Consider the following 25,038-nt stretch of genomic DNA (forward strand, 5'->3'; position numbering starts at 1 on the left):
CCTTAGTCGACCAGAGTGCACCCTGCGTTGGGGAGGGCATGGTTGCCAGAAACCACCCTGTGCATTTCCACCGGCGTGGCTCAATCCTCACCCAAGGCCATTCAAGATTATGGCTGGCAGTTTGGGTGTGAAGTTCTTGAGGGAACTGGTGGAAAGAAAGAACTGGGAAGAAAAAGAACTGCTGAGAATGAGGGGGATGGCAGAGCAAAGCAGGTACTTGGGGAAAAGAAGGAAGGAGATGTAAGAATGGAGGGGAGAACAATCTAGGAATAGAAAGGAAAAGGGGAAATAAATTGGGGAGAAGTACACCATGTAGAGAAGAAGGGTCTTGAAAGGACAAGATAAAACATAGTTCTCCTAGTAGACCCTTTGGCACTGATGGAGACCTCATGGAGAGCACAATAGGCTATGGGTAAGGAGCTAGATATCTACCTACAACTTTTAATAGTAATTGCCAAGAAATGGATTGCAAAGTCCTCCTGATAAGGCCCTGGAGGTCGAGAATTGGGTGCTGTTTGCTTCATTCTTTCTCCCTCAGTGGCCACACCCTGTGGGCCCCTGTGTTGGCTGAAAAACCCGTGCCAATTGCATCGGACGTTTCATTTCACCGAAACACAAAAGAATGGAAGAATAGTCTCCATGTCCTGGCCGCTGTTCCTTGCAGCTATTTTCCCTAAACAGTGGAGCAACTTAAAATAGCCATCCTTCTGTCTACTTTTATTTATGACGGTTTTTGTGTTTAATTCACAACTTCTTCTGATGTGCCCTCAGCTCTGTGCAGCCTGGCCAGCGCTGTGCAGGGTGCCCTCCAGGAAGAGCGCCAGGCAGTTGAAAACTTCTGCCAACACTGGGAAATGTGTTGGCTGCCCGGGAGATTCCACCCACAAGTAACTGCAGTGGTATTTTTTTAAATGTCTCTGTTGGGGCACAGGCAGGACTGAGACTCAACTGGGCAGCAGCAGGGGGTATCCTTTCTCATTGATCAGTGCCAGAACGTTTGTTAAATTTTTGGATTATCACCCGTGGATAGTGGGTTAGGGCTGAAGATGTGCACAATTCTATATTCTCTTTTTGGTTGAGTTGGTATTTGGGATGTGGGTTGTTTCAACGTCCAGATGAAACCACAGCTCTCTCAGTGGGGAAGGAGTTAAAGCCCCAACCCGCCCCGCCACCCTATTTCCCCCAGCCCTACTCCTCACCAGGTTCCAGCCCAGGAGTGAGTGCTTCCTAAGCACCCAGCTGGTGGTGTCCTTCTGATCCAGGCCCTGTCTTTCTTGGGCCGCTCATCAGCTTTTGTCCCTTTGGATGGCAAGTGCTCCAAGCTCAGGCTCTGAATAGACAAAGGATTAAAAGCTTTGGAAATAAAAAATAGGTCTTCAAAGCTGCCAGCAATGGCCAAGGATTCCCTCCAGTGCAGCAGGGTCCAACAACCCAGCCCAGCGCACTTCTCCCAAATGTTTTGGGAGGCTCCTTTCCTTTGAGCAACAAGGCCTGTGTTGTCTGTGGGTCTCATACTTGGATGCCGAAGAATAAGCATTGCTGGAAGGGGCAAGAAAGGTGGCTTCTGTGCTGCCCAAGACACCGCAGATTGCAGGGGATACGCCTGTAACTGGCATATCCCAGCGCACACTGTTAGATCTAGCCAGGGAATGAAAGCTTGCTGGGGGTTCCAGTCCTAATTCATACGGGTTCTTTATGAGTTTCAGGCGGCAGCCTGACCAATGGGCATCAGACCCCTTGGGCTCACACGTGCCGGGAGCATCATGCTGCTGGTTTCTCTTCTGCCATCTGGAAGCCATTAGCATTGAAATGGTTTCAGCCGCTTGCTGAGCACTGGGTTTTACAGGAGTCACAGCACAGGGCAGCCCAGGTCCCAGGAGCCAAGAGCCTTCACTTCCTGTAGGATTTCCAGTTTAAAACCCACTGAAGCTCTGCCCTCCAGGGCACCACCAGGTCCTCCATCCCCTCTTCCCTTTCCTCCCCTTTTGGACCCCAAGAGCAATGACACGTGCAGGGGAACCCTGACATCTATCCTTCTTCTATTTCTTACCAACTTTGTAGGTTGGAAGGGAAAGGGGTGCAGAAAAGTCCCTTTATAAAAAACGCTTCAGGCAAGAGCTTGTACTTTACATTCTCTGCTGCATGCATTTTGTAAAATGCAGTATCTCAGGAGAGCTCTGAGGACTCAGACTCAAGCCTCTAGCCATCTAATTTCTTGATAATCATAGGTGCCTGTTACCGTGCCTGACACTGTGCTAGGGTCTCTATTTGCCTTACTCTAATCCTTAGAAAAACCCTGCAGAGAAAGACGAGAGTCTTGGGTTAAGCAGCTGATAAAAGAAATGTAGGATTCTCATCAAGGTCTTTGCCATTCCAAAGCTCTTTCTGCTCTAGAAACTCGTGTCCCCATTTAGGCCTAAGCAGGGTGGGAGCTCCCCAAGGACAGAGAAGCAAAGGAAGAACAAACATCTGCAGTTCACACTAGATAGTCCAGTCATGGGTTTTTTAAGGAAGCAAAATGATCTTTTGAAAGGAAACTCATGCAGTCTGTCCGCTTCTTGCCAACTCTACTACAGTGCAACCTGCCAAAAACAGCCAAACCTTGTTTGAGGTATGAAAGCAGCTGTTATAATAAACTCCTCTGCTCTACCTCTTTTCCTGTTATGGTGGAATGGCTGTTTAAAGTAAATGTCTCCAATCCGTGGATTTTCTGGGGTCATGAAAACATTGTTTAATTGGCAGACTCTATTACATTTTTTGGTGAAGTTAGGAAGTAAACAGAATGCCACACGCCATGTTAGATCCATGCAGTGTAAAGGTCTGTAAGGAAACGGTCCCTGGATTCTGGAGCCATTATTCCCCACTTCCCACCCCCCGGGGTGGACCAGCCTTCTCAGGTTTTGAGGTTGTTCCAGAAAGAATGGATTTCTGCCTCTCTTCTATCCCAGGACTTCCAAAGCAGAGCAAGGGGAAATTAGTGCATGGAATGGAGTCGATCTGGGTTTGAATCCTCGCTCTGCCAATCACTAATTTGGAACTTCAGGTAAATTACTCTGAGCCTCCATCTTGGAATCTGTAAGATGGATATGGTAATAACTACCCAATTGCCTTCATCATAAAATTTAAAACAAAATCAAAATTATAACATATATTGCTGTAGTTCTTAGTATAGACCCTGTGCTGTTCAAGTGTTTTACAGGCATTAATTCATTTAGTCTCCTCAACAACTTTATGAGGCAGATACTGTTCTAACCATCTTCTGGCCTCTGGGGAGACGATGGGCAGTTCAACCAACAAAGATCTCTGCCTGCATGGAACTCACATTCTTGTTAGGGAGGCCAAAAGATGAGTAAAATACATAAGTAAATGAAATGGTGATAAGTGCTATGAAGAAAAATAAACAGAGCTAAGTGTGGTCGTGCACGCCTGTGGTCCTACCTACTCAGGAGGCTGAGGTGGGAGGCTCGCTTGAGCCCAGGAGTTTGAGGCTGCAGTGAGCTATGAGTGCACCTAGGAATAGCCACTGCACTCCAGCCTGGGCAACATAATGAGACTCCGTAGCTAAATAAATACATAAAATAAACAAGAAAGGGAGATGGAGGTGTGGGGGAGGAGGATTGCATTTTTCAAAAGAATGGTCAGGGAAGGCCTCTCTGAGAAGATGATGTTTTTAAGTAAAAACCCGAAAAAAGGGAGAAAGCCATGAGGGTACCCACAGGAGAGAGTCTTGGCAGAGGAAACGGCCCATGCAAAGGCCTTGTGGTGGCAGGCCTAGTGTGTTCGAGGCCTGGTGAGGAGGCCAGCATGGCTGGAGTAGAAACAGCAAGGTAGGCAGCTTTGGAGGCAGACAGTGTAGGGCCTCATGAACCTCAGCTCTTTCTCTCAGGAGAGGAGAAGCTCCCAGAAGAGCTTGAGCAGAGGAGGGACTTGACCCAGATGAAACTAGGTGTGAGGAAGGACACTTCTATTTGTGCACTGCAGCTGCTGCTCCTGCTGCTGGTTCCCATGAGAACAGTTGCCAACTTTTCCAGACTAAGTAGGACATTTCTTAATGGGACATCTGGGCCTCCACTGTCGACATTGTACTTGTTGATTTTAACAACAGATGAACTTTCCCCAACTTCCCATGTGTCTGCGTCCAGCCTCCTCCCTCCTTTTGGGTGGTTCTGTCCTTTGCCACTGCTCTGCACTGGATCGTCTTGATGATGCTACTTAACTGGCTACATAGACAGCTGCGGTCTGAACTCACCATGCATAACGTGTTGCTGTCTTGAGTTAGTTATTGGGGCCAGTGGCTCACAGATAAGTATTGCCTGGGCCGGGAAACCACAAGAATGAATGGGGAAGAAGAGTGAGGGAAATGTTTATAAACAGAATTGCCCCCTCAGTGGAGACTATGAAGCCTATTAGTATAACAAGCCGCCCCAAAACTTGCTAGTCTATACAAATTCTGGTGGGAAAAATTAGGATATCCTCATACTTCCTATGGGAGGCCAGGTATCACAAGTTCCGAGCCTCAGGCCTACAGGTGGTTTCTAGAGCCCATGGATCTCCTGAAATCATGCCCAAACATATGCCTGTGGGTGATTTTCAGGGGCGAGGTCATAGTTTCCATGTGGCTTGTTCCTTGAATGGCTTGAATGGCTTGATTGCAATTGCAGGTCATACTTTCAACACTGGATATGCTGGTGTGTTACTGTTTGTGCAAACGTGAAAAAATGTATGTATTTCAAAACAGAGTTTAAAAGGATCTTTTAATTCCCTAATATTAAAAGTCCATAATATCTGTATTTGACAAATATAGTGTTATCAGTATAGAAAGATAAATTATGGTCTCTTAGAAATTAAGGGATGTGTTTTTGAGGACATCAAGGTGTACTGTCTCCCAAGCTCTGTTTCCCCCTTTTCTCAATGGCTTTAAATCATCAGGAATTCACTCTCTGTATTAGATCATTTATTCTCATATGCCCCTCGCTGCCTTTGAAACACCTCCAATTCTAGCAATGGTTTACAGACATGCACATGAGCCAAGTGGCTTAAAGCAACACCCTAGGACTTAGGTGTTTGGAAGCCCCTTATCCCCTGGAGTCATTTGTGGAACAGGGCCTGCATGCAAGAGGAGGCCCAAGCTCAGAAATGAGCAAAGAGCATGACTTAACAGGGAGGTTGTAGCAGCTTCACAGCAGTACAGTGAATAGAATTACATGTTCCTCAAGTCCCATTGGCTCATATTGGCATCATTCGGTACTGGACACAGGGTGTGCACCAAGTATATCTGTGAGTCAATGCTCACCTGCAGATGTACCACGAAGCATACCAGACAGAATTCTTGGGGGGAGGTGGGGGGCTGCTGCTTCTCCCAGGCCCTGGGGTTCTATCACAAAATTTGATTCTACCCGGTTCAGATAAGCCCTTAAGGGGATTCTTAGCTGGGACTTACAGAAATTGACAACGAGATTTGTTAGGAATGACTGATCCCATGCCCTGGAATGTAAGCCATGCACAGTTTATGGTACATAATTATATACAATAAACTATAAAGGACATGCAGTGGATTTTGATATCGGGTTCCAGTTCCTCCTCACTGAGGAATTAGTAAAAACCCTTCATCTGTGTGGCTAAGGAAATAGTTCTGGTCCTGCCCGAATCCGTTTCCATGTGTCTACACGGCCCTTTTTCCCCACTGTGTAGTCTCACGGGAGAGGTCTGCTCCTTAACGTCAGGATCGAAAGCCTCGTGGGAGAAGTTGCAAGGTGTTCCCTTTCCAGCGGTCACTGTGGAGGAAAAAATGATAACCGTATGACTGTGAGAGACGTGATCAAATAGGATGAGCTTACATTGGATAAGTAGATAAAATCAGCAATAAGATTATGACACAGAAATCTGTGTATTTGTTCCTCAATTGCATACAAATTTCCCATTTTTCATCAAGATGGAAATTGAATAAGAGGAAAACTAAGAGGCTCTTATCACAGATGAGCGTGTGTTCCAGTTCACCATGGCCACCATCAGAGTTTTGTCCTGGTCACAGGCAGCTGTAAGTCTGTGTTCCTCTCTAACTAGAATACACACATCCCTCAGAGGGATTCATTGCCTTTTGCCACAGAGCTGTAGTCTCTGTTTCCTTTGAAGATGGGGGGAAGGTTTAACACATTTGGCCAGAAGCACTGTTCTGCTGGAATATGGGACTACATGTGGATCCCCTCTTCCTGAGTCATCATGACACTTCCTGTGTCACAGCATTAAATGTCCCCTTGGCAGAATGTTCTAGGTACACCCTTGAATTACTAAATGTTCTATTTTGTGTGAATCATATTATCCAGTGTCAGTAAACAACACTCTTTTGGGCGGGCGTGGTGGCTCATGTTGTAATCCCAGTACTTTGGGAGGCCAAGGCAGGTGGATCGCTTGAGCTCAGGAGTTTGAGACCAGCCTGGGCAATATGGTGAAACCCCATTTCTACAAAAAATACAAAAATTAGCTGGGCATGGTGGTGCACACATGTAGTCCCAGCTACTGAGGAGGCTACTGTGGGAGAATTGCTTGAGCCCAGGAGTTTGAGGCTGCAGTGAGCCAAGATCACGCCACCGCACTCTAGCCTGGGTGACAGAGCAAGACCCTGTCTCAAAAAACAAACAAACAAAAAACACTCTTTCAGTTATACCCTCCAAAATGATATGGGAAATTATTTTGCCCCTACTTCTGCACCAACTTCAAGGGTTTGGATTGCCTGCTCCCAGCTTTGGCTCAGTGACTTCAGGACTCTGGTGCTTGATTTAATAGAAATGAGACAGTACAATAAAAATCAGTGGATCCAGTTTGGTCTTTTCAATCTATTACCTATTTTGTGTTTCGAAAGGGGAATTGAGACTGGAGGAGAACTGTGGAATGCATTTACCAAAGAAGGCTTTCACTGTCTAAACGTAGTGTCCCTGCATGGGGGGAGGTGGGATAGGTGGGTGGGGTCGTAGTGTCTGGTTCACAGTGTTGGTGCTGCACAAAGGCACCTGAGGGAAGAATGAGAGCAGAAGTCCAGCTCCACTCTGCAGACCAAGTGTGCAGATATAAAACCTTTGCAGGAATCACCACAGTGCCTGCATCAGAACTCACGTACTTGATTGATTCTGCCCTGGATATCCAAGTAATGTTACTGCTGTGCCGATGACTGCTGTGCAGATGTTAGTTTCATACCGCAGTTTGTTTCCCCTCACTCTCTTGAACCTGTTCTTTATTAGGAACAGAAAGAGTTTGTGTCCTCTCTAGGTCCCAGTGAGCAAAGCACAGATCCTTTGCCTCAGGCTCTCGCAGCTTGTCAGGACACAAGCTACCCGCCGGCAGGGACATTCCTACAATCAACTGTCACAAGGCCTGTTATTGCTTATTTTCATTTCCCTGTTGCCGCAGCTCCCCTTTCTCCTGTTCTGTCTAGATAATCAGAAGATTTTCTTCTCTTTCTTTAAAAAAAAATTGTTTCTATCCCCTAGTCTGTGATCCTTTCCATCCTACCCTAGGCCTGTGCAGCAGAAACCTTTGAAAGAAGGGGTCCTCCCTGCACCCCAGGGCCCTCCTGGAGTCCTGGCTTTTCCAGCTCCACTTGGATAAACATTTCTCTTCCATGATTTGTGCCCAGTTGCGGCGTGTCTGGGAAGTGAGCAGGAGTAGAAACAGATGGATCTTCCACGGGCTCAAAGTCAAGAAGATTGACTTCTATGCAGTAGTCCTCTGGATAAAGTTTAGTAAACATATAATCACACCATCATCTGGGGCTCTGTATACCCTAATAAATGAGTGCTTCTAATTTTATAAGCACTGTCATTACCACAGTTCTACATGAGATTTTTCCTTTGACTGTAGTATATGTTCTTTTGCTTTACTAGGTGTTGTTTATTAGGTGTACTGTAGAAAGTGACAAATTGTTTCAGGGCAACCAGTAGGTTGTATTTACAGGTGGTTGGCTGTCTTGACCAGCTTTGCTGCAATAACATAACTGCTTTCCAGCAGGAAGGAACATTGCATCGTAGTGAGAGCTGTGAAGTCCAGACTTCATTGTATTCTTCATTTAGGAACGAACATTTTCTGAATCACTGAATCCTTCTTTTTCAGTTCCTCTTCAGGTCTGTGCATAATGGGAAGGTGATGAATGAGCCCTGTCTTTGTGCATGACAAAGATGCAAAAATGGCATTCCTAGTCCATCATCAGCAGGACCTGAGCTTCTAGTTGCTTTTCCAGAGTAGGGTTGAGAGGCCTGGCTGCCCCAGGCAGGAAGAGCTCTGGCTAGGCACCATTTAGAAGGGGTATGCCTCCTAGATCCATCAAGCTGAGACCATCCCTGGGATCCCGTTGTGTGGTGGACCTCTCAAGACAAGTACCTCTTCTTAATGGAAGAGTCTCTCTTACCACAGGATATTTTAAAGAATAATAAGCAATGAACTCACAGTGTGTTCTAAACCGCATGCTGTGTACTGGGAGTTAATGTAAACAAATATATGCTGCAAATTAAAAATAAAATGTATGAGTGAATCCCTAGTGGGTGATTCTGGTACTAATTCCAAACTCCACATTCACCGGGGAAGTGGGGAACACCTTCAGTGAAGTGCGGATTGGACAGTGTTGTTAAGTCCTCACCCAAAGCCGTTTCTTCTTTAAGCCCGTTTAACCAGTTTACAACTGTAATTAGGAGCTGTTTGGCCATCAGGGAAATAAAATTCGTTTCTTTGGGCATGAAATACAATGAAGTGATTATACCATAAAAATTTTATATCATATGAAATTATATATGTATTTTCTGCATCTCTGATCTCCATTATTCACTTGTTTCCAGAGCTGATGTGCTCCTGGTCACATTTTCTGATTCTCTGCTGTAAGAGCTGAAGTTCAAAAGGCCTTCTGCCTGCACTGTGAATGGCTCAGCTGGTAGAATCTGATTTTTTCCTATTTTGATTTCTGAGTCTGCTGCTTTTACAGTCATTTATGCATCTCATGAATGTAATGAAGTGTTGCTTTCCTCTGAACTCTTGTATTTTTTTCTGCCTTGTAGATGGGGTTTTAATCCCTGCATGATTTTGAGAGGTAAACAGAATATCTTCCAGATTGGGGTTGCTCTTCATAATCCTTTCCTCGGTGGTGATTCCTCCATCTGAATCCAAATGTGTCCTCCATAGCTGCCTGTCCTAGGCTGATTCACCAGGGCTCCACTTCTTGACTTTGCCATGCTACCTCATTTCCACGTGAGAAGGAAGTGCACGTTCAGGGTGGTTGGTCAGAGTTAAGTCAGCCTGTATCCGTGGTGTGAAATTAACAGACATGTGGGAATTGAACCTTAAACATTCTCAGTTTCACTAGGAACCTAAAATTATAATCACTCCACAGAGATTGTAAATTTGAAATTTACCTTGTTTCCATGGAAATTTTGAATTCAAAACATTTAATGTGTAAAATATCACTAGTAAGAGGGCACATAAGATCTGTATCACCTCCGGGGAAGGAAAGGAACGATGCTTCATGTCCAAGCTTGGTGGTGCCAGTGATCCTGAACTTCTCAAGTAATTAGTCTATATGGACAGATTAGTTCTTTACTTGTTTAAATGCAATGGATCAGTTGCATTAAGTGGTATGTGCATTGAGTGGTATGCTGGCAAATGGTAAGGGCACTGAGTGGAATGCTGGCAAATGTTTAACAGCCGGCTCTCCAGAAGGCAAAAGCCCTGATTTGGAGCTTTTTGCTGATTTCAATGGTGTGAATACTTCCAGCATGACCAATTTCATGCTACCAATATAAAGTCACTGAATATAGAGTTGTGAAGAGATAACAACAATTGGGGGTCACCAGTCAGTATAAGCTGGCTCTAGTCACACCCATGATAAACCCATGGGAAATTGTGATTTTTGAATTTTTTTTGTTTTGTTTTTGTGTTTTGTTTTGTTTTGTTTTTGAGACGGAGTCTCGCTCTGTTGCCCAGGCTGGAGTGCAGTGACGTGATCTCGGCTCACTGCAAGCTCCGCCTTCTGGGTTCACGCCATTCTCCTGCCTCAGCCTCAGAAGTAGCTGGGACTACAGGCGCCTGCCACCATGCCCGGCTAATTTTTTTGTATTTTTTAGTGGAGACGGGGTTTCACCATGTTAGCCAGGATGGTCTCGATCTCCTGACCTCATGATCCGCCCACCTTGGCCTCTCAAAGTTCTGGGATTACAGGCGTGAGCCACCGCGCCCGGCCTTGTTTTGTTTTTGACAGTCTCTGTCTATCACCCGGGCTGGAGAGTACTGGTGGGATTTCGGCTCACTGCAACCTCTGCCTCCCAGGATCAAGCGATTCTTCTGCCTCAGCCACCCAAGTAGCTGGGACTACAGGCATGTGCCACTATGGTCAGCTAATTTTTTGTGTTTTTAGTAGAGATAAGGTTTTACCATATTGGCCAGGCTGGTCTCAAACTCCTGACCTCAAGTGATCCACCCACCTTGGCCTCCCAAAATGTTGGGATTACAGACATGAGCCACTGTGCCTGGTGATTTTGAATTTTGCTTTAGAAATCCTTTTCTACAAACATCTCTAGTGTCTGAAGAAAGTCACTTTGTGTGTGTGTATACAAACGTATGTTCCCATCTAGTTATTTCAGTTTTAAACAATTTTCTAAATTTAACTGTCATTTCTAAACTCCATATAAAGGCATGGAAAATTAAATAAGCCTACATGTTCCCATTTATTTTATATTCCATAATTCATTGCATGCCTTCTGACTTTTTGTTTAATGGTTTTTCATTTTTATTTCCAGTTTCATTGCTTTGACTTCCAAAACTATAGCTGTCTGCCCCATGAAAATATTTCTCTCCCCATCCCCCTTTGTCTAGTTTTGTTTTGTTTTGTTTTGGTAAAGACAGCATCTCACTATGTTGCCCTGGCCAGTCTTGAACTCGTGGCCTCAGGGATCCTCTTGCCTCACCCTCCCAAAGTGCTGGGATTACAGGCATGGGCCACGACACCAGGCCTTTGTCCAGTTTTAATAACAAGTATGTGGCTAGTGACAGGGATGGTCGTCATTCCGTCTGGGGCCACTCTCCCCTCACAGCCTTCGTGGGCCAATACTCTATTAAAATAGGTCCCTCCCAGTTCCCTCCTTGTTTTGCCAACTTTTCCTCATTTGGATCATTTCAAGTCGATTGACTCATTTCTCATTAGGTGCAAGACTGAGGCCACATTCAATGCGGAACAGAATGACTGCTTTAAAACAGCAGTGGTGAAGTCTCCTGCTCTGTCTTGGCTTCGTTCCCTTAATTTTAAGTGTCTTCGACTATCATCTTCGCTTGAAGAAAGTAAAAAACACATGTTTTTGAGGAATGAGGAATGTCTGTCAGGTTGATTGATGTTTTCATTTACATTGAAGTCCACTTTTTTTCCCCATCAAAACACTAGTTTTGGTGGTTAAAAAAAAATCAAATCGGTATGTGAGGGAGAGTGGATGTAGGCATGTCTTTGCCAGCATCTGCTCAGCAGCATAATTTTCACATGCCCCGACACTGTGTCGTTGACAAACAGCAAATATCTTGTCATTAACTGAGATTTGTCCTGCTCAGCGCTGTTCCCCCTCGTCATTATATTAGTCCTTCAGCTGCCCCCAAATGACACTTTGTAAAGCAGCCACACTCAAGGCAAGTGTTGGATTGCAGGTTTACAGTTCTCATCTTGGCCCTATCACATGGAGTTTTGAAAGTGCCGAGACCCACAAAATGGAGAAATGCTGTAGGGTCTTGGGACTCACTTCAGTCTGGGCAGGGGTCTGAAGGCATGTTTTGCATTCCTTTCATCATAACCTTCATTCCACCCTCTACCTCCAGCGGGTTTGAGGCTGCGGCTCCCTGTGGCATCAGCCTTGGCTGTGTGGGAGGAAGGGGCTCTCATCAGTGTCAGTGTTTTAACTGTCAGGCCCCTGAGCTGTGCCCCTCTCCCAGGACATCCATACCCCGGCCCACAGGACAGTGAGATCAGCAAATCACCTAGAAGACTGGAGACAAAGGTGGGAGAGGAGATTGTGAAATCCCTCGCACCTGACAGCAGATTCCAATTTGGGGGCAGGGAGATTGCTCCTGGAAGCGAGGGCCCACTTCCCACTGCCCGGATCTGTACTCCAGTCATGCCTTTGTTAAGCCGCAGGATGTGCTGAGTACTAGCGGGTGCTCCTTTGCTTAGGGAAATGCAAACGCAACACCGCAGAAAAACGAAACCCTCATGCCTGTACAAGGAGGTAGCTATGAAGATCATGGGGAGTGTGGATGTGTGCAGTATCAACTACACAGGTGCTTAGGGATTCAAGGCAAATTAGGAAAGGGTGCATTGAGGAGGAAATCTGTGAGTAAGCACAAAGGAAGTTAGTTAGTAGGGAAGAGCGTTTCAGGGAAGAGAAGGGCAAATCTCACAGCCCAGAGGGGAAATGAGCAGAGCCCTGTCAGAGACCATAGCTATGCAGGTGCCTGGGGTCCTTCCCATGCTCCCTCAAACTCTTGCTCAAATGTTACTCTGCGGAGAGGGCTCCAGACACCATAGTTAAAATTGACATCTACGTCCCCCGCTACATGCCCTTCGCTCAGTGCTTGCCTTGTTTTTACTATAGGGTTCATCACCTTCTGTCATATGAACACATCCTCCCACTGGAATATAAGTTCCAGAAGGCAGAGATAGATTTCTGTCTGTTGTGTTCACCAGTGTAACTACTGCCTGCTACTTACACCTTGAAGAAATGAATAAACAGGATGTAGCAAGAATGGAATGTGGTGATGTGGGCAGAATTCTGGGGTCGAAGGAACTCCAGCTGGGAGGTAGAAAACCCGAGCCCTAAAGCCAGGCTGGCAGTGTATAAACTTGGGGTGGGGGGAGTAGGAGAGAGGAGTGGAGTTCCTTGGGCCTCAGCTTCTTCACCGGTGAGATGGATATTAGCCAAGATGACAGCCAGCGCCCCTCCTGGCCTCAAGATTCTGAGTGCCAACATGGTCAGAGGGTGCGGGAGCAACTGGAGAATCACTGTGGATTCCTGAACCACGGGGTCAAGGAGGTATCGGTAAAGAAAAATATATTTTTTGCCAGTGTATTCCAGATATTTTTTTTTTTTAGAGGGAGGCTAAGAGGCTAGAGGTAAATAAATTTTTTAATCACCATCTGATAAACCCTCCTTTCACCTTCTTCCTTGCCTCAGTCTTACCTTGCCCAGCTCCTGCAAGCTTGAGCCACAAGCAGTTTTTTGGCTCTGTAGATGAAGGAGCCATTGAAGACTGGCTTTTGGGGTTCATTTCAAGCATACTAGAACTTCAAAAGAAAACCATGGGGTGACCAATCTATTTTGGTTTCAAGCTTAAACTGATCAAGGCTCCTGCATATCCCATAGTTTGCTTTGAAATTATAAAGGTACCTTCTTTCCCTGGCCCATCTCACTCCAAAAACTCCCTCAGCGTTGGGAGATATTCCCCTGAGGGGCTATAACATGCCTTACCAGCCAAACCTCCAAGCCACTCTTGACCTCTCCTAGAGAGAATGAGCATTTATTTAGGGCAGAATTAACTTGCTGCTTAAGTATGTCACCACAGTCTAATACAGGAGAAATTATAGCCGACAGAAGCATCAGGCCTGTAAGTTAGTTAACCCACTGGAGACTACATTTTATTGCTTATTTCTGAGAAAGGCTTATCTATCAACATGTGAAAGGATGTTTCCGCACCCCTTTATTTTGACAGAATACTTCTACTGGTATGTCTAACCGGTCCGTTTTCTAGATTATGTCGTTGGGCATCCTTTATCTTGCTTTGTTTTGTTTTTCACTTCTGGAGATGAATAAGCTTGGAGAAGCAACACACAAAAGATTTGGGTTCAACTCCCAGCTCAGCTACTCACTGGCTTGGGTACTCACCCTCTTTGACCTCCCCACTTTCCTAAAATCTGTAAAATTAGGGTCAGAATTCCTACTCTGCAGGGTTGTTAAAGACATTATAAATAACCAGGAGAGGGTTCCTGGCCCATATCAGGTCCTCAGTAATAGCCTTCATCCTCAGCAATTCCTCTTCACATTCACAGCAATAGCAAACTCTCACCCACTCAAGAAATGTCTCATGGCCTTCCTCAATTACCTGTCAGAGTCAGTGTCTGGCTCAATTCTACAGCAGATTGATGACCCAAGCTAGAGCTGCGTTTTCATGAGTCCTTTTAATGAAAAGATTCAGCACTTAATCCCAGAAGGACATTGTATGGTAGTGCCAGATAATGAAGTAGTCAGGCTGCTGAAATGTTGACAGTTCACTCTGTGCCCATAGAATAAAATGTATAGGAATAGAGCCAAGAGGAAGGGGCCAGCTAGGAGAGACAACTGTAAGAGATGTGATGGTTGAGCTCCCCAGTGAGCAAGGATTCCTCTCCTTGGAATTGAAAGCATTTGTGGACAGTTCATCTAATAAAGGATTTCTTATAAAAACCACAAAGAGAAAATAATGGCGTTCTTTTGAGACACTATATATTCTGGCAGACACTGCATACCCTGAGTGGGACCGTTACCTCTGGTTTTTGCCTACAACAATTCTTTTTTAGTAGGCAGGGTATAAATTCTAAATTTTAAATAAATAATGCATAATCTTAAAAAAAACAATAAAACCAAACCAGAACTGACTGCCTTTTCTTTTTATACACATGAAAAAATTTCAATGAAAACAAACTATACCCTTGGTAAATGCACAGAATTTGAATGTAAGTTCAGCATGAACGTCGAAGAGTTCATGCTGTCATAAAACTCTCTTCTAAGTAACTTTTCCAGTTTGAACACATCTTTATGAATACAGAGCTGCTGTGAGGCTTCACTTATTTTGCACAGAAAGTGATTTCATTTCCAATTCTTGTCCTGCTTCCGTTTTCATGGCTATCCACATCGTTAGGAAACTTGGCATAGTAAGGTGTCCAGGGCTGGGATTTGTATTTGGGGAACTAAATTACTCACTAATAAAAAAAATTTTTTTTACTAATTCCATATTTCGTCATTTAGTAAATAGCCTTCATCATAAGGAAAAGCTAGTTATTTCGGTGGATAAAGTGTTTTATGTATTTAACTTTTGTTCCAGTGATATTGCGTAACATTCAAGCAACTAACCAGGTTGTTAACTCTTATTGTTTTGTTGCTTTTGGGGCCATTTTAATTATAGGAATTTATTTGAATCATCCGTTTTACTGTTAGAGCCAAATCATTCTTATGGGTTTATGGGAATCTATACCACCAGGCAGTAGATTAATAACTGTAAAAAAACCACATGAAAAGGTCACTGCGAATCTCAGATCAAAACTTGTGGTTTTCTGGATTTTGCAATTGACCCTTTTTAAAGCTTCTCTTTGGTAACATGATCTTTATGGCAACACCACCGAGCTATAGACACTTGTGATCATGAAAATAGCCCAGAAGTGTCCCACAGTCACCCACAGTGCCAGCCTCCACCTACCAAGGAAGGGGATGGATCTGCAATGTATCCATTTTAACACACAAGCCCACCTTCAGTGATATACATGGCAAAAAAATATGACAGTGAAGGAGACTCTTTTTTTTTTCTGCAAAAAGATTGGAAAAACAAACTGGATTGAGACTTGACCACGGCACTTGGGAGGGCTCTTTATGGAGAACCACAGCAGAAAGGAATTCTCTTTGCTGGTGAATTCTTCTGGCCCTTTGCACTGTCATTCCTGGAGCGTTTCAATTATTCCCCCAACCAGCAAACGGCTCACTGATCAGCAGCCCCCATTCCCCCCCTGCCAGCTTCTTACTTGAAATGTGTTGTTGGAACCAGGGCAGCCCAGGGGACTTTGAGTTTGGGCACTGGGGACCAAATTGTCAGCCTATTCTGAACTGCCATGGAATACTCAAGGAGTTAACCAGAGCGATTTTGGCTTCACTGGGCCCCCACACTTTTTTGTATAACAAAGACTTGGACACTGGAAAATACATTCAAAACATGAGCCAAGAGTGGAGTTCAGCGGGAGATAGTTCAAGAGGGAAAAGCAGCGGAAAGGCATGCACCCTTCAGGTCCTTGCTGCCTGTAGGCCTCTGAATTTCAAATGTGCTATTGGCGCCAGGTTCTTTGGCACGCTGGATCTCTTAATGGTGAGGGGCAGCACTGCTTCACTTCCTGAACTGAAATCTCTCCTCTGCAGCACTCTGTATATCAGTCCCCAGCCCTTCCTTCCCTGCCCACCCCCACCCCCCCCATGGGAACAAAGTCCCCAGGCTCTGGAAAGTAATGCTAAGAAAACAAACACTACAAAGGCTGGTAACAGGGGGATATCTCTCTTGAATGTTATTTTGTAACCATCTAGGTTCAAGGAGGAGGGGGTGCCCCAGCTACAGGAGCCAGCAGGGTCCCTTTGTAGTAGGCATCCGTGTGTTTGGCCAGATGTCCTCCCAGCGGAGGGCAGAGAGGAAGATAAAACAGAATTCTTATTAAAAAGAAGTCAGGGGAGGGGGAAAACAAGACAGAGAAAGCGTGTCAAGTGGAAAGGGAGGCCAGGCAGTGCCATCTGATATTGATTAAATGCTGATAGAGTCAGCAGTGAGAAATGCACACGGTGAGGAAGTGCCCCAGCTCTTCGGAATGTGAACCAGTGACAGCTGTCTGGGCTCGGATCTGCACGAATACCACATGCACCAGATGCCTGGCGGCCACAGGGCTAGCTCACGGGGAAGGATGGGAGGGAAAGATGAGTGTGCTGGAGTCAGGACCTGTGGCTTCTGATCCTGCTTCCCCTCTCTGGGCCTCTCTTTTCCCATCAATGACACAATGACGCTTGACCTCTGCACAACCTTCTAGCTCCCAGATTGTGTCATCTACTATAATCTCTGCTCTAACCAAATCTTCTGAGGCTCTCTTAGTGGAATGTAAGAAATCACCCTGAAGAGGCATAAGAAGCTCACCCAGCATGGTCCAAAAATCCAAAAGGAATAAACCCGCCCATCAGCCATGGGAGTGCCACCCAGTCCTTCAGCGGGAGGTCAGGCCAGCACCCCGTGTCTCTCGCCCTTCTGTGCTTCACAGTTGCCATCAAAGCAAGTTCATGGTTTCTCAGCATGGAATGTGGCGTGTCTGTGGGTCTACCTATATGTTCCTTTCTCTAAATTTCAAAAATATTTTCACCCTTATTGGATGTAAAGAGTCTTTTTTCATTTTATACCATCAGATTACAGAGAGCTTATGCACTGGTCTGTGTGTGTGGTGGGCTGGGGGGAGTGTGGGTGTGTGTGTTCATGCACGCATCCTTTAGTTAAGAGTGCCTTCTTAAAAGTTTGTTGTTTTGTTTTTTTCCTTTTTAGCAAATGTCATGAGGACAGTGGTATTTTAATAAAGGGTGAGGCTAGATTCCATGGGAATGGAAGAGGAAGCTTCCACTGAGATGAAAAGATCTCACACTAGGGTGGTGGCAGGGGAAATGGAGAGGAAACAATGACTAGAGAGAGGGACCATGGCCTAGTGGAGAGATCGTGGCATCTAGAGTCTGACACAGGTTGGAGTCGTGACTGCAACATTGTATAGAATGTCAGTTCAGCTCTCACCAAGATGCCCCCTTGCAGTCCTTTTATGGATTAGAGATGCTGTGTGTAAGGGATCTAGCTCAGAACCTGGCACACTGTAGGCAGTAAGTGAACATCACTAAGCTGTAGATGATGATGATCATGATGAAAAATAGCCCACTGGAGGATTAACAAGGCCTGTGACTGAATTGGAGAATAAGTACAAGAGAAGAAATGATGGTGTCTTTGAGTTTAACCACTGAGGGATTGGGATAGTAATAGTAGTTGAGTACAATAAGAAAAGTTGGGTGGAAGTTGGAGATCTGGTTTGGCAGGGCTACAACTGAAGTCAGTTTTAGACATAAGAGACGGTGCTGAGACATACAGGTGGCTATAAGGAAGTAAGACAGAAAGGAAGGGGAGGGGAAAAATGGAAAAATTATAATAAACAAGTTTATTTACTCTAGGTCTGTTTGATCAGTGAGTCTAATTTTACAGCTTCACCTTCAAGGGATTGGTTAACCAAAGGTCAATCCATCATGACCAGCTTCTAAACTAAATCCTTGGTCCTCGAAGTGTGGTCCTCAGACCAGTTGTCACCTAGGCCTTGCAGAAATGTAGAATCTTAGCTCCTCCCTCAGACCCACTGAATCGGAACCTGCATTTCAACAATGTGATGTGTAAGCACTTTAAAGTTTGAGAAGCGTTGTTCCTGAGTGTGGTCCACAGACGCAGCATCAGCATCAGCATCAGCATCACCTGGGAACTTCTTAGAAATCCAAATTCTTGGCCAGGCGTGGTGGCTCACACCTATACTCCCAGCACTTTGGGAGGCCAAGGCGGCAAGGCGGGTGGATCACTTGAGGTCAGGAGTTTGTGACCAGCCTGGCCAACATGGTGAAACCCCGTTTCTACTAAAAATACAAAAAGTAGCCAGGTGTGGTCGTGGGCGCCTGTAATCCCAGCTACTCGGGAGGCTGAGGCAGGAGAATCACTTGAACCCGGGAAGCAGAGGTTGCAGTGAGCCGAGATCGTGCCACTGCACTCCAGCCTGGGCAACAGAGCAAAACTCCATCTCAAAAAAGAAAAAAAAAAAGAAATCCAAATTCTCAGTTCCCTTCTCAGACCTCCTGAATTAGAAACAGTGTGTTTTAATGACTGCTTCAAGTGACTCTGATGCACCCCAAAGTTTGAGAAGCACTGCTCTAAGTCATGAAATTGACAGATGCACCTCCTCCCTTTGTGTCTACAGCCAGAGGGATGTGCTGAACACCAGAGGGATTGGTTGAGCCCTGAAAGCTAAATTTAAGTCATTGTTATATGCTGTTTCTCTCATCATTTTGCATTAAACACAGCTGAAGAACTCTTTTCACTGAAGAAGGGCACTATGCGTAAAATTACAAACCAAAGGAGAGAAACTTCAACTGTGGCTTAATCCTCATGACTTACCCATCAAAAGTTATTGAGCACAGTTATAGGAGATCAGTCCTTTATGTGCTGTTGCTCCTGGGGGACGCTATTAGTAAGACACACATAGGGAAACAGGTCAGGAAAACAGGGAATCTCCTGATATTCCTTACAATGTGATTTTCACATTAAAACATCCACAGTCTTTGTCTTGTGTGTATTTCTAATCTATCAGATGGAAATTCTCTTTTTAAAGGTTTCTGGAGTCACTTGCAGCAATGATGCTGGTTGACCACTCAGACAAGAATGTTTTTCAAAAACGACCTTTTAGCAGTAAAAATTTACCTCCTCTCATCAAAAGTGTCTGGTTTTTCTATTTGTTCTACAGTCATTATTCAAATCACTGTGATAACTAATATAAGGGTCAGTGTCTGTTTCTTGTATACATGTAATATGCAAAATTTGTTACATATTGGGCAGTTAATTATAAGATTACTTGTATTTTCTGCCATAGGTTATAATACATTACAACCAGTGGCATGCCGGTAAACTAGTTGTTTGCGGCCAGGGAATGGGGGTCATCCTAATTTGCAGTGTTTGCCAATTTCTATGGTGTAAATACTCCCTGCAGGGCTGATTTCAAGCTACCAACAGTTTCACAACCAGCTCTCAAAATTCTTACAAATTTAACAGTTGGCTCTTACAAGCCAGTAGGAACCAACTTCAGCACGCCACTGAAACAAACATCAAGGGACCAATCAATAGGATTTTTTTGTTGTATTTGAATTGCTATAGGCCTAACAGTGTCTGAAATAAGTAAATTTGAATGTTTAAATATTTTGTCATATAGAGATTTTTATTGAAATTATCATCGTAATTATCATAATGGAATTTGATTTGAAACTACAGTCATGTGCCACGTAACTTTTCAGTCAACAATGGACTGCATAGATGATGGCAGTCCCATAAGATTATAAAACTGTATTTTTATTGTACCTTTTCTATGTTTAGATACACAAATACTTACCATTGTGTTAAAGTTGCCAGAAATAAAGTTGCCTGTCAGTACAGTAACATGCTGTACAGGTTTGAGCCTAGGAGCAACAGGCCGTACCATGTAGCCTAGGTGTGTAGTAGTCTATACCAGAGGTCCCCAACCCCCAGGGCCATGGACCAGTTACCTGTTAGGAACTGGACTGCATAGCAGGAGGTGAGCAGTGGGTGAGTGAGTGAAGCATCATCTGTATTTACATCCATTTCCCATCACTTGCATGACCACCTGAGCTCCACCTCCTGTCAGATCAGCGGCAGCATTAGATTCTCATAGAAGCGCGAATCCTGTTGTGAACTGTGCATGTGAGGGATCTAGGTTGTGCGCTCCTTATAAGAATCTAATGCCTGTGATCTGTCACTGTCTCCCATCGCACCCATACGGGACCATCTATTTGCAGGAAAACAAGCTCAGGGCTCCCACTGTTTCTACATTATGGTGAGTTGTATAATTATTTCATTATATATTACAATGTAATAATAATAGAAACAAAGTACACAATAAATGGAATGCATTTGAATCATCCCAAAACCATCCCTACCCCTACTCTGGTCCATGGAAAAATTGGGGAAGAAGATGGGGACCGCTGGTCTATACCATCTAGGATTGTGTAAGTACACTCTAGGACAGTGGTCCCCAACCTTTTTGGAACCAGGGACCAGTTTCATGGAAGATAATTTTTCCATGGATGGACAGGGGGCGGGAGATGGTTTCAGGATGAAACTGCTCCACCTCAGATCATCAGGCATTAGTCAGATTCTCATAAGGAGCATACAACCTAGATCCCTTGCATGTGCAGTTCACAATAGGGTTCACGCTCCTAAGAGAATCTAATGCTGCCACTGATCTGACAGGAGGCAGAGCTCAGGTGGTCATGCTGGCTCACCTGCCACTCAACTCCTGCTGTGCAGCCGGTTCCTCACAGGCCACCAGACTGGTACCAGTCCATGGCCCGGGAATTAGGGATCCCTGCTCCAGGATGTTCACACAGTGATGAAATTGCCTAATGATGCCATTCTCAGAATGTATCCCCATTAACTGATGCGTGACTGTATTCTATGAAACAAAGTTATGTGCTATTTTTAAGTCATATTAAATACAGCTATAACAATAGAATGGTAATATTAAAGTGCTTATGTTGCTCAAGCAGTGTGTTTACTGTCAAAATAGTTCTCATAGTATAGTAAGGCATATGTAAAAATTATTCTTAGTCCCAATATTTGAACCGAAATGCAAAAAGATACATTTTTAAATGACATCTTTGCTTACTGTTATTAAAATTTGACTTCTCTTACAGGTATTCAGGAAGGAACACAATGTACCAAATGTAAAAATAACTGGGCACTGAAGTTTTCTATCATATTATTATACATTTTGTGTGCCTTGCTAACAATCACAGTAGCCATTTTGGGATATAAAGGTAAGTATGCTTTCTTTTTTTTCTTCCAAATAACAAGTGTTCCTTCATTAATTTAAGCATGAGAAAACTCATATTTGCAAATACGAAGTATTTCATTCGTACAACTCAGATGCAAAATAGCAACATGATAAACTTCATCTCTGTATCTTGAACTTATAGCTATGAGATCTGAAAGGGGGGACAGAGTAATTCCTTTTGACTCATTTCAGCAATAATCAGGGTCCTCTCTGAGAGTTATAAAATTTTTTTTCCCTTGTTGCTTTTTTCTACCTATTTCTAGCTACTCCTTCTTCCTCTATTTTTTTTTTTTTTCATCTTATCTCTTGGAGGCTTTATGGAAACCCTGGAGTCAGCACACAGGAAAACTATATTGACAGAGAATAAGCAAAACACAAGATCTCCAGAGATACAACATACTTCACCCAGGGATCGGCCAACTAATTCCCTTTTTTCTCTTCAGCACATTCACTGTGGTCACTGTTGTTTATATAGCTCTATAAAAATACTGCCCTGTAGAAATTAAGCACAGAGGCAGCACTACCACCTCACCCTACTTTATAGGATGTTGGGCCTAAACATATCTGGTTTAGGGTAAGGGCAGGATTTTTGCCTGAATCCTCCAGACTTGCAGACACAGTAAGTTCCCCATGCACCTTTCAGAGACCATAGGTAGAAGGTGTCGTGATTCAGAATCACAAAACTACATAAGCCCTTTTCTAGAAAACAGCCAGGGAAACCTTCTTTAAAAGACACGTGAGGCAAACACGGCCATTTGGTTTCAGAACAGAGGCAGACGTGGAGTCTGTGGATCATCAGGTCTTCCCTCTGCTGTGTGGCCCACAGACTGACCTAGGAAAAGAAAGACTCCAAGTGAATTCCCTCCAACTGGTCATTCCTCCCACCTGTCTCCCAGCATGTAGCAGTTTCCTGAGAAAGCATAGTGTGTATTGGAATGAGATGGGTGTCAGGGCCAGACAGTCCAAGTTCAAGCCTTGATCCTACCATTTTTAATACAATTGTGAATGTTCAGTAAGTGCTTGCTACTGTGCCAGGGGTCATGCTAAGTCTTCTGCATGGCTCCATACCCAGGTGTGAATCATACCCTCTTAGAGCTTCTGATTTCTTATCTGCAAAATGGCAGTAATAATGCTACTTGTCAAGGTGTTTGGGATGAGCAAAGATGATGTAATTGAAGTATCTCTCCTGTAGCTGGTCCCAGGAAATCATATCTGTATCTCTCTGTTCCTTGCTTCTTCCTAGCCACATTACACAGCTCTAGCAGTTAGAATGGCAAAACCTGTCAAAAATCCTCAGTACAGTCAGGACTTTTAGTCCCATCTCTAAGGCCATATACGTGGAAAATAATGTGCATCACTGAGTGTGTTGGCTGATTACTTTGGACAATGGAAATCTGGAAAACTACCAGGTCGTTCTATCCATTTGTGATGAGTTAGACCATGATCTAACCCAGAGCATCTTAAGTTTTTAGATGAAGCAGCAAACAGAGTAAGTGATTAAGGAAGGCTATTAAATCATGATTAGCGCTGGGCAGAGGTGGGGTGGGAACCTGGTGAGAGAAAGGAGGGTTTTCCATGTCCCAGGTAATCCGGACTATCTCTCTTCCTTTTGTTTAGATTATTTAGGTCATTACTCACTTCTCCATGACTTTTCCTAGTGAGCCAAGATAAAGGAGAAGCTTGAAATCAGCCATTTAATAAGTACTTTTAAGACTCAGTACTGTGTAATCACATTTACTGCTAAAAGAGAGATGAGAGTGGTTTGGCAAATATATAACATGTTGTAATTTTTACCTGTGCTAGGAAATAAAGTCTAGGACATTTATGCATTCAGAATTATACAAAAAGAGTCAAAGAAGAGGCTTTTTTTCCCCTTTCTTTTTTTTCTGTTTGTTTGTTAAGGTACAGATATTTCCTCCCTTTTTATCCATGGAAAGCCCTTCCTGGCTCTGGCGTGTTGTGCGTGTGCTGGTCCATTTGCCCAGCACCTTTTCTCTGCTCTCCAGCTAAAGTGCCTCCCTCCCACCCTTCATGTCTCATGTAGACACATGGCAGCTCCCGAAAGCTGAATTAGGCCCCTTCCTGTTTGTTCCCATAGCACCCAGCATTTACTCATAGCCCCTGTCACACTGTGTCATTAGAGTCAGTGGACTTGTCTGTGTCACCACCCAAACTACAAGTTTCCATGAAGACAAGAGACTACCTTTTATTTATTATATCTCCCACCAGCACCTAGTCTCATGATATTTAACCATTGCCCAGGAAAGTTCACTGGATGAATTAATGGGAGGATGGATGGATGGATGGATGGATGGATGGATGGATGGAGATGGATGGATGGATGGATGGATGGATGGATGGATGGATGGATGGATTGTGCATTAGGGCTGCCTTCCATGAAGGCAAACAATAGATGCTCAGGGACCTCTAAGCCAATCTGCATCTAGGGGATAGCTGCCCCTAAAAGCCCTACTTGGAAACCTAATGTTTTGGAGATTGGCTTGGCCTGCTCTGTGGGGGCAGTCTCACCAAGATGAAGGAAGAAGAGATAATGGGGAGCAAGTACAAGGGGAAACGAGATGATGTCTTGCCCCTCTTTTCTTTCCTTCAGTGCCCCCCTCCTTCAGGCCTCCACTGACAAAAAAAAGATAATATAACATGCACTTTTACTTTCCAAGCACACCATTAATGAACTAAAATGTTGATATTTTCCAGATGTGCTTTCTCGTTACTCACACAGTGACTCCTCTTTCTTGCTGGTAAGATTCTAGTGACCCAATGTTGTAAGAGGCAGAAAGATAAAACCCAGTTCTCCCTTCACACATTCCCCCTTTGAAGTCTAGAGAAACTCTCTCCGTTAAAAAAGAAAGAAAAGAATATTCAATGAAAGAAACACAGTAAGGCATTCCTCTGAAGGAGAAATCGAAAGGAAAGGAGTAAAAACTTTCATTTATCAGAGTTGGCAAAGGCAACTTCATACTGTTTTGCTCAAAATTGTTCTTTTCTTCTTTCATGTCACTTACATAGCCACAGGTTAGAATACAATGAGGTTCCTTCAAGAGAATTTGCTGAAGAAGCCAGATAATCGCTTAGTCACCCAGACAGGGTCTGTGCAGTGGTCGTGACTGTGAGGCGTATCAGCCACTTTGCAGAAAACATGTTCTTGGACAGTTGAGCTTGGTACATCCTCTGCCCCGGGCTTTTTATCATTAGTCAACAGAGCTTCCATAGCAGGAGTCATCTCTTAAGTTCAATGTGTTGTGTTTCTTCCAGAATATTTCCTGAACAGGAAAATCCTACTCCATTATCCTTTCCAACAGGCAACCTTCTAAAGGTAATTAGGAAAAAGAAAAAAGACAGAAATCTGAATCTTTCTCAATAGGGATCTCCTTTAATTCAACATTCCTAGTCACTGGTAGTCTACTTTGCTGCTAAGCTGGGTCAGTGTAGCAGTTTACAACTGGATTACTATTTAGGCTTTCAAAATACACATCAAATCACACTGGAGAGTGCTTTAGGATCCAGGATAACACCCTACAATCAGATTTTCTGTATTTCTGTAAGGAAACCTAAAATGATGTTCAAGGTAGAAATGCCTTTATTAAATTCCAGGGGAGTGTAACTAA

General features: G+C 44.1%; 1 protein-coding gene across 1 annotated transcript in view; it reads left to right on the forward strand.

Annotated features, from left to right (window-relative positions):
• Window positions 1-25,038, forward strand: part of COLEC12 (collectin subfamily member 12) — a 190,851-nt gene that overhangs the window by 128,367 nt on the left and 37,446 nt on the right. Inside the window, exon 3 of the mRNA XM_016933415.4 lies at window positions 21,273-21,395. Coding sequence (XP_016788904.1) covers window positions 21,273-21,395 — 123 coding nt within the window. The remainder of the gene's footprint in view (window positions 1-21,272; window positions 21,396-25,038) is intronic.

This window comes from Pan troglodytes, chromosome 17, assembly GCF_028858775.2.
Source record: "Pan troglodytes isolate AG18354 chromosome 17, NHGRI_mPanTro3-v2.0_pri, whole genome shotgun sequence".
In the NCBI taxonomy this organism is placed as follows: Eukaryota; Metazoa; Chordata; class Mammalia; order Primates; family Hominidae; genus Pan; species Pan troglodytes.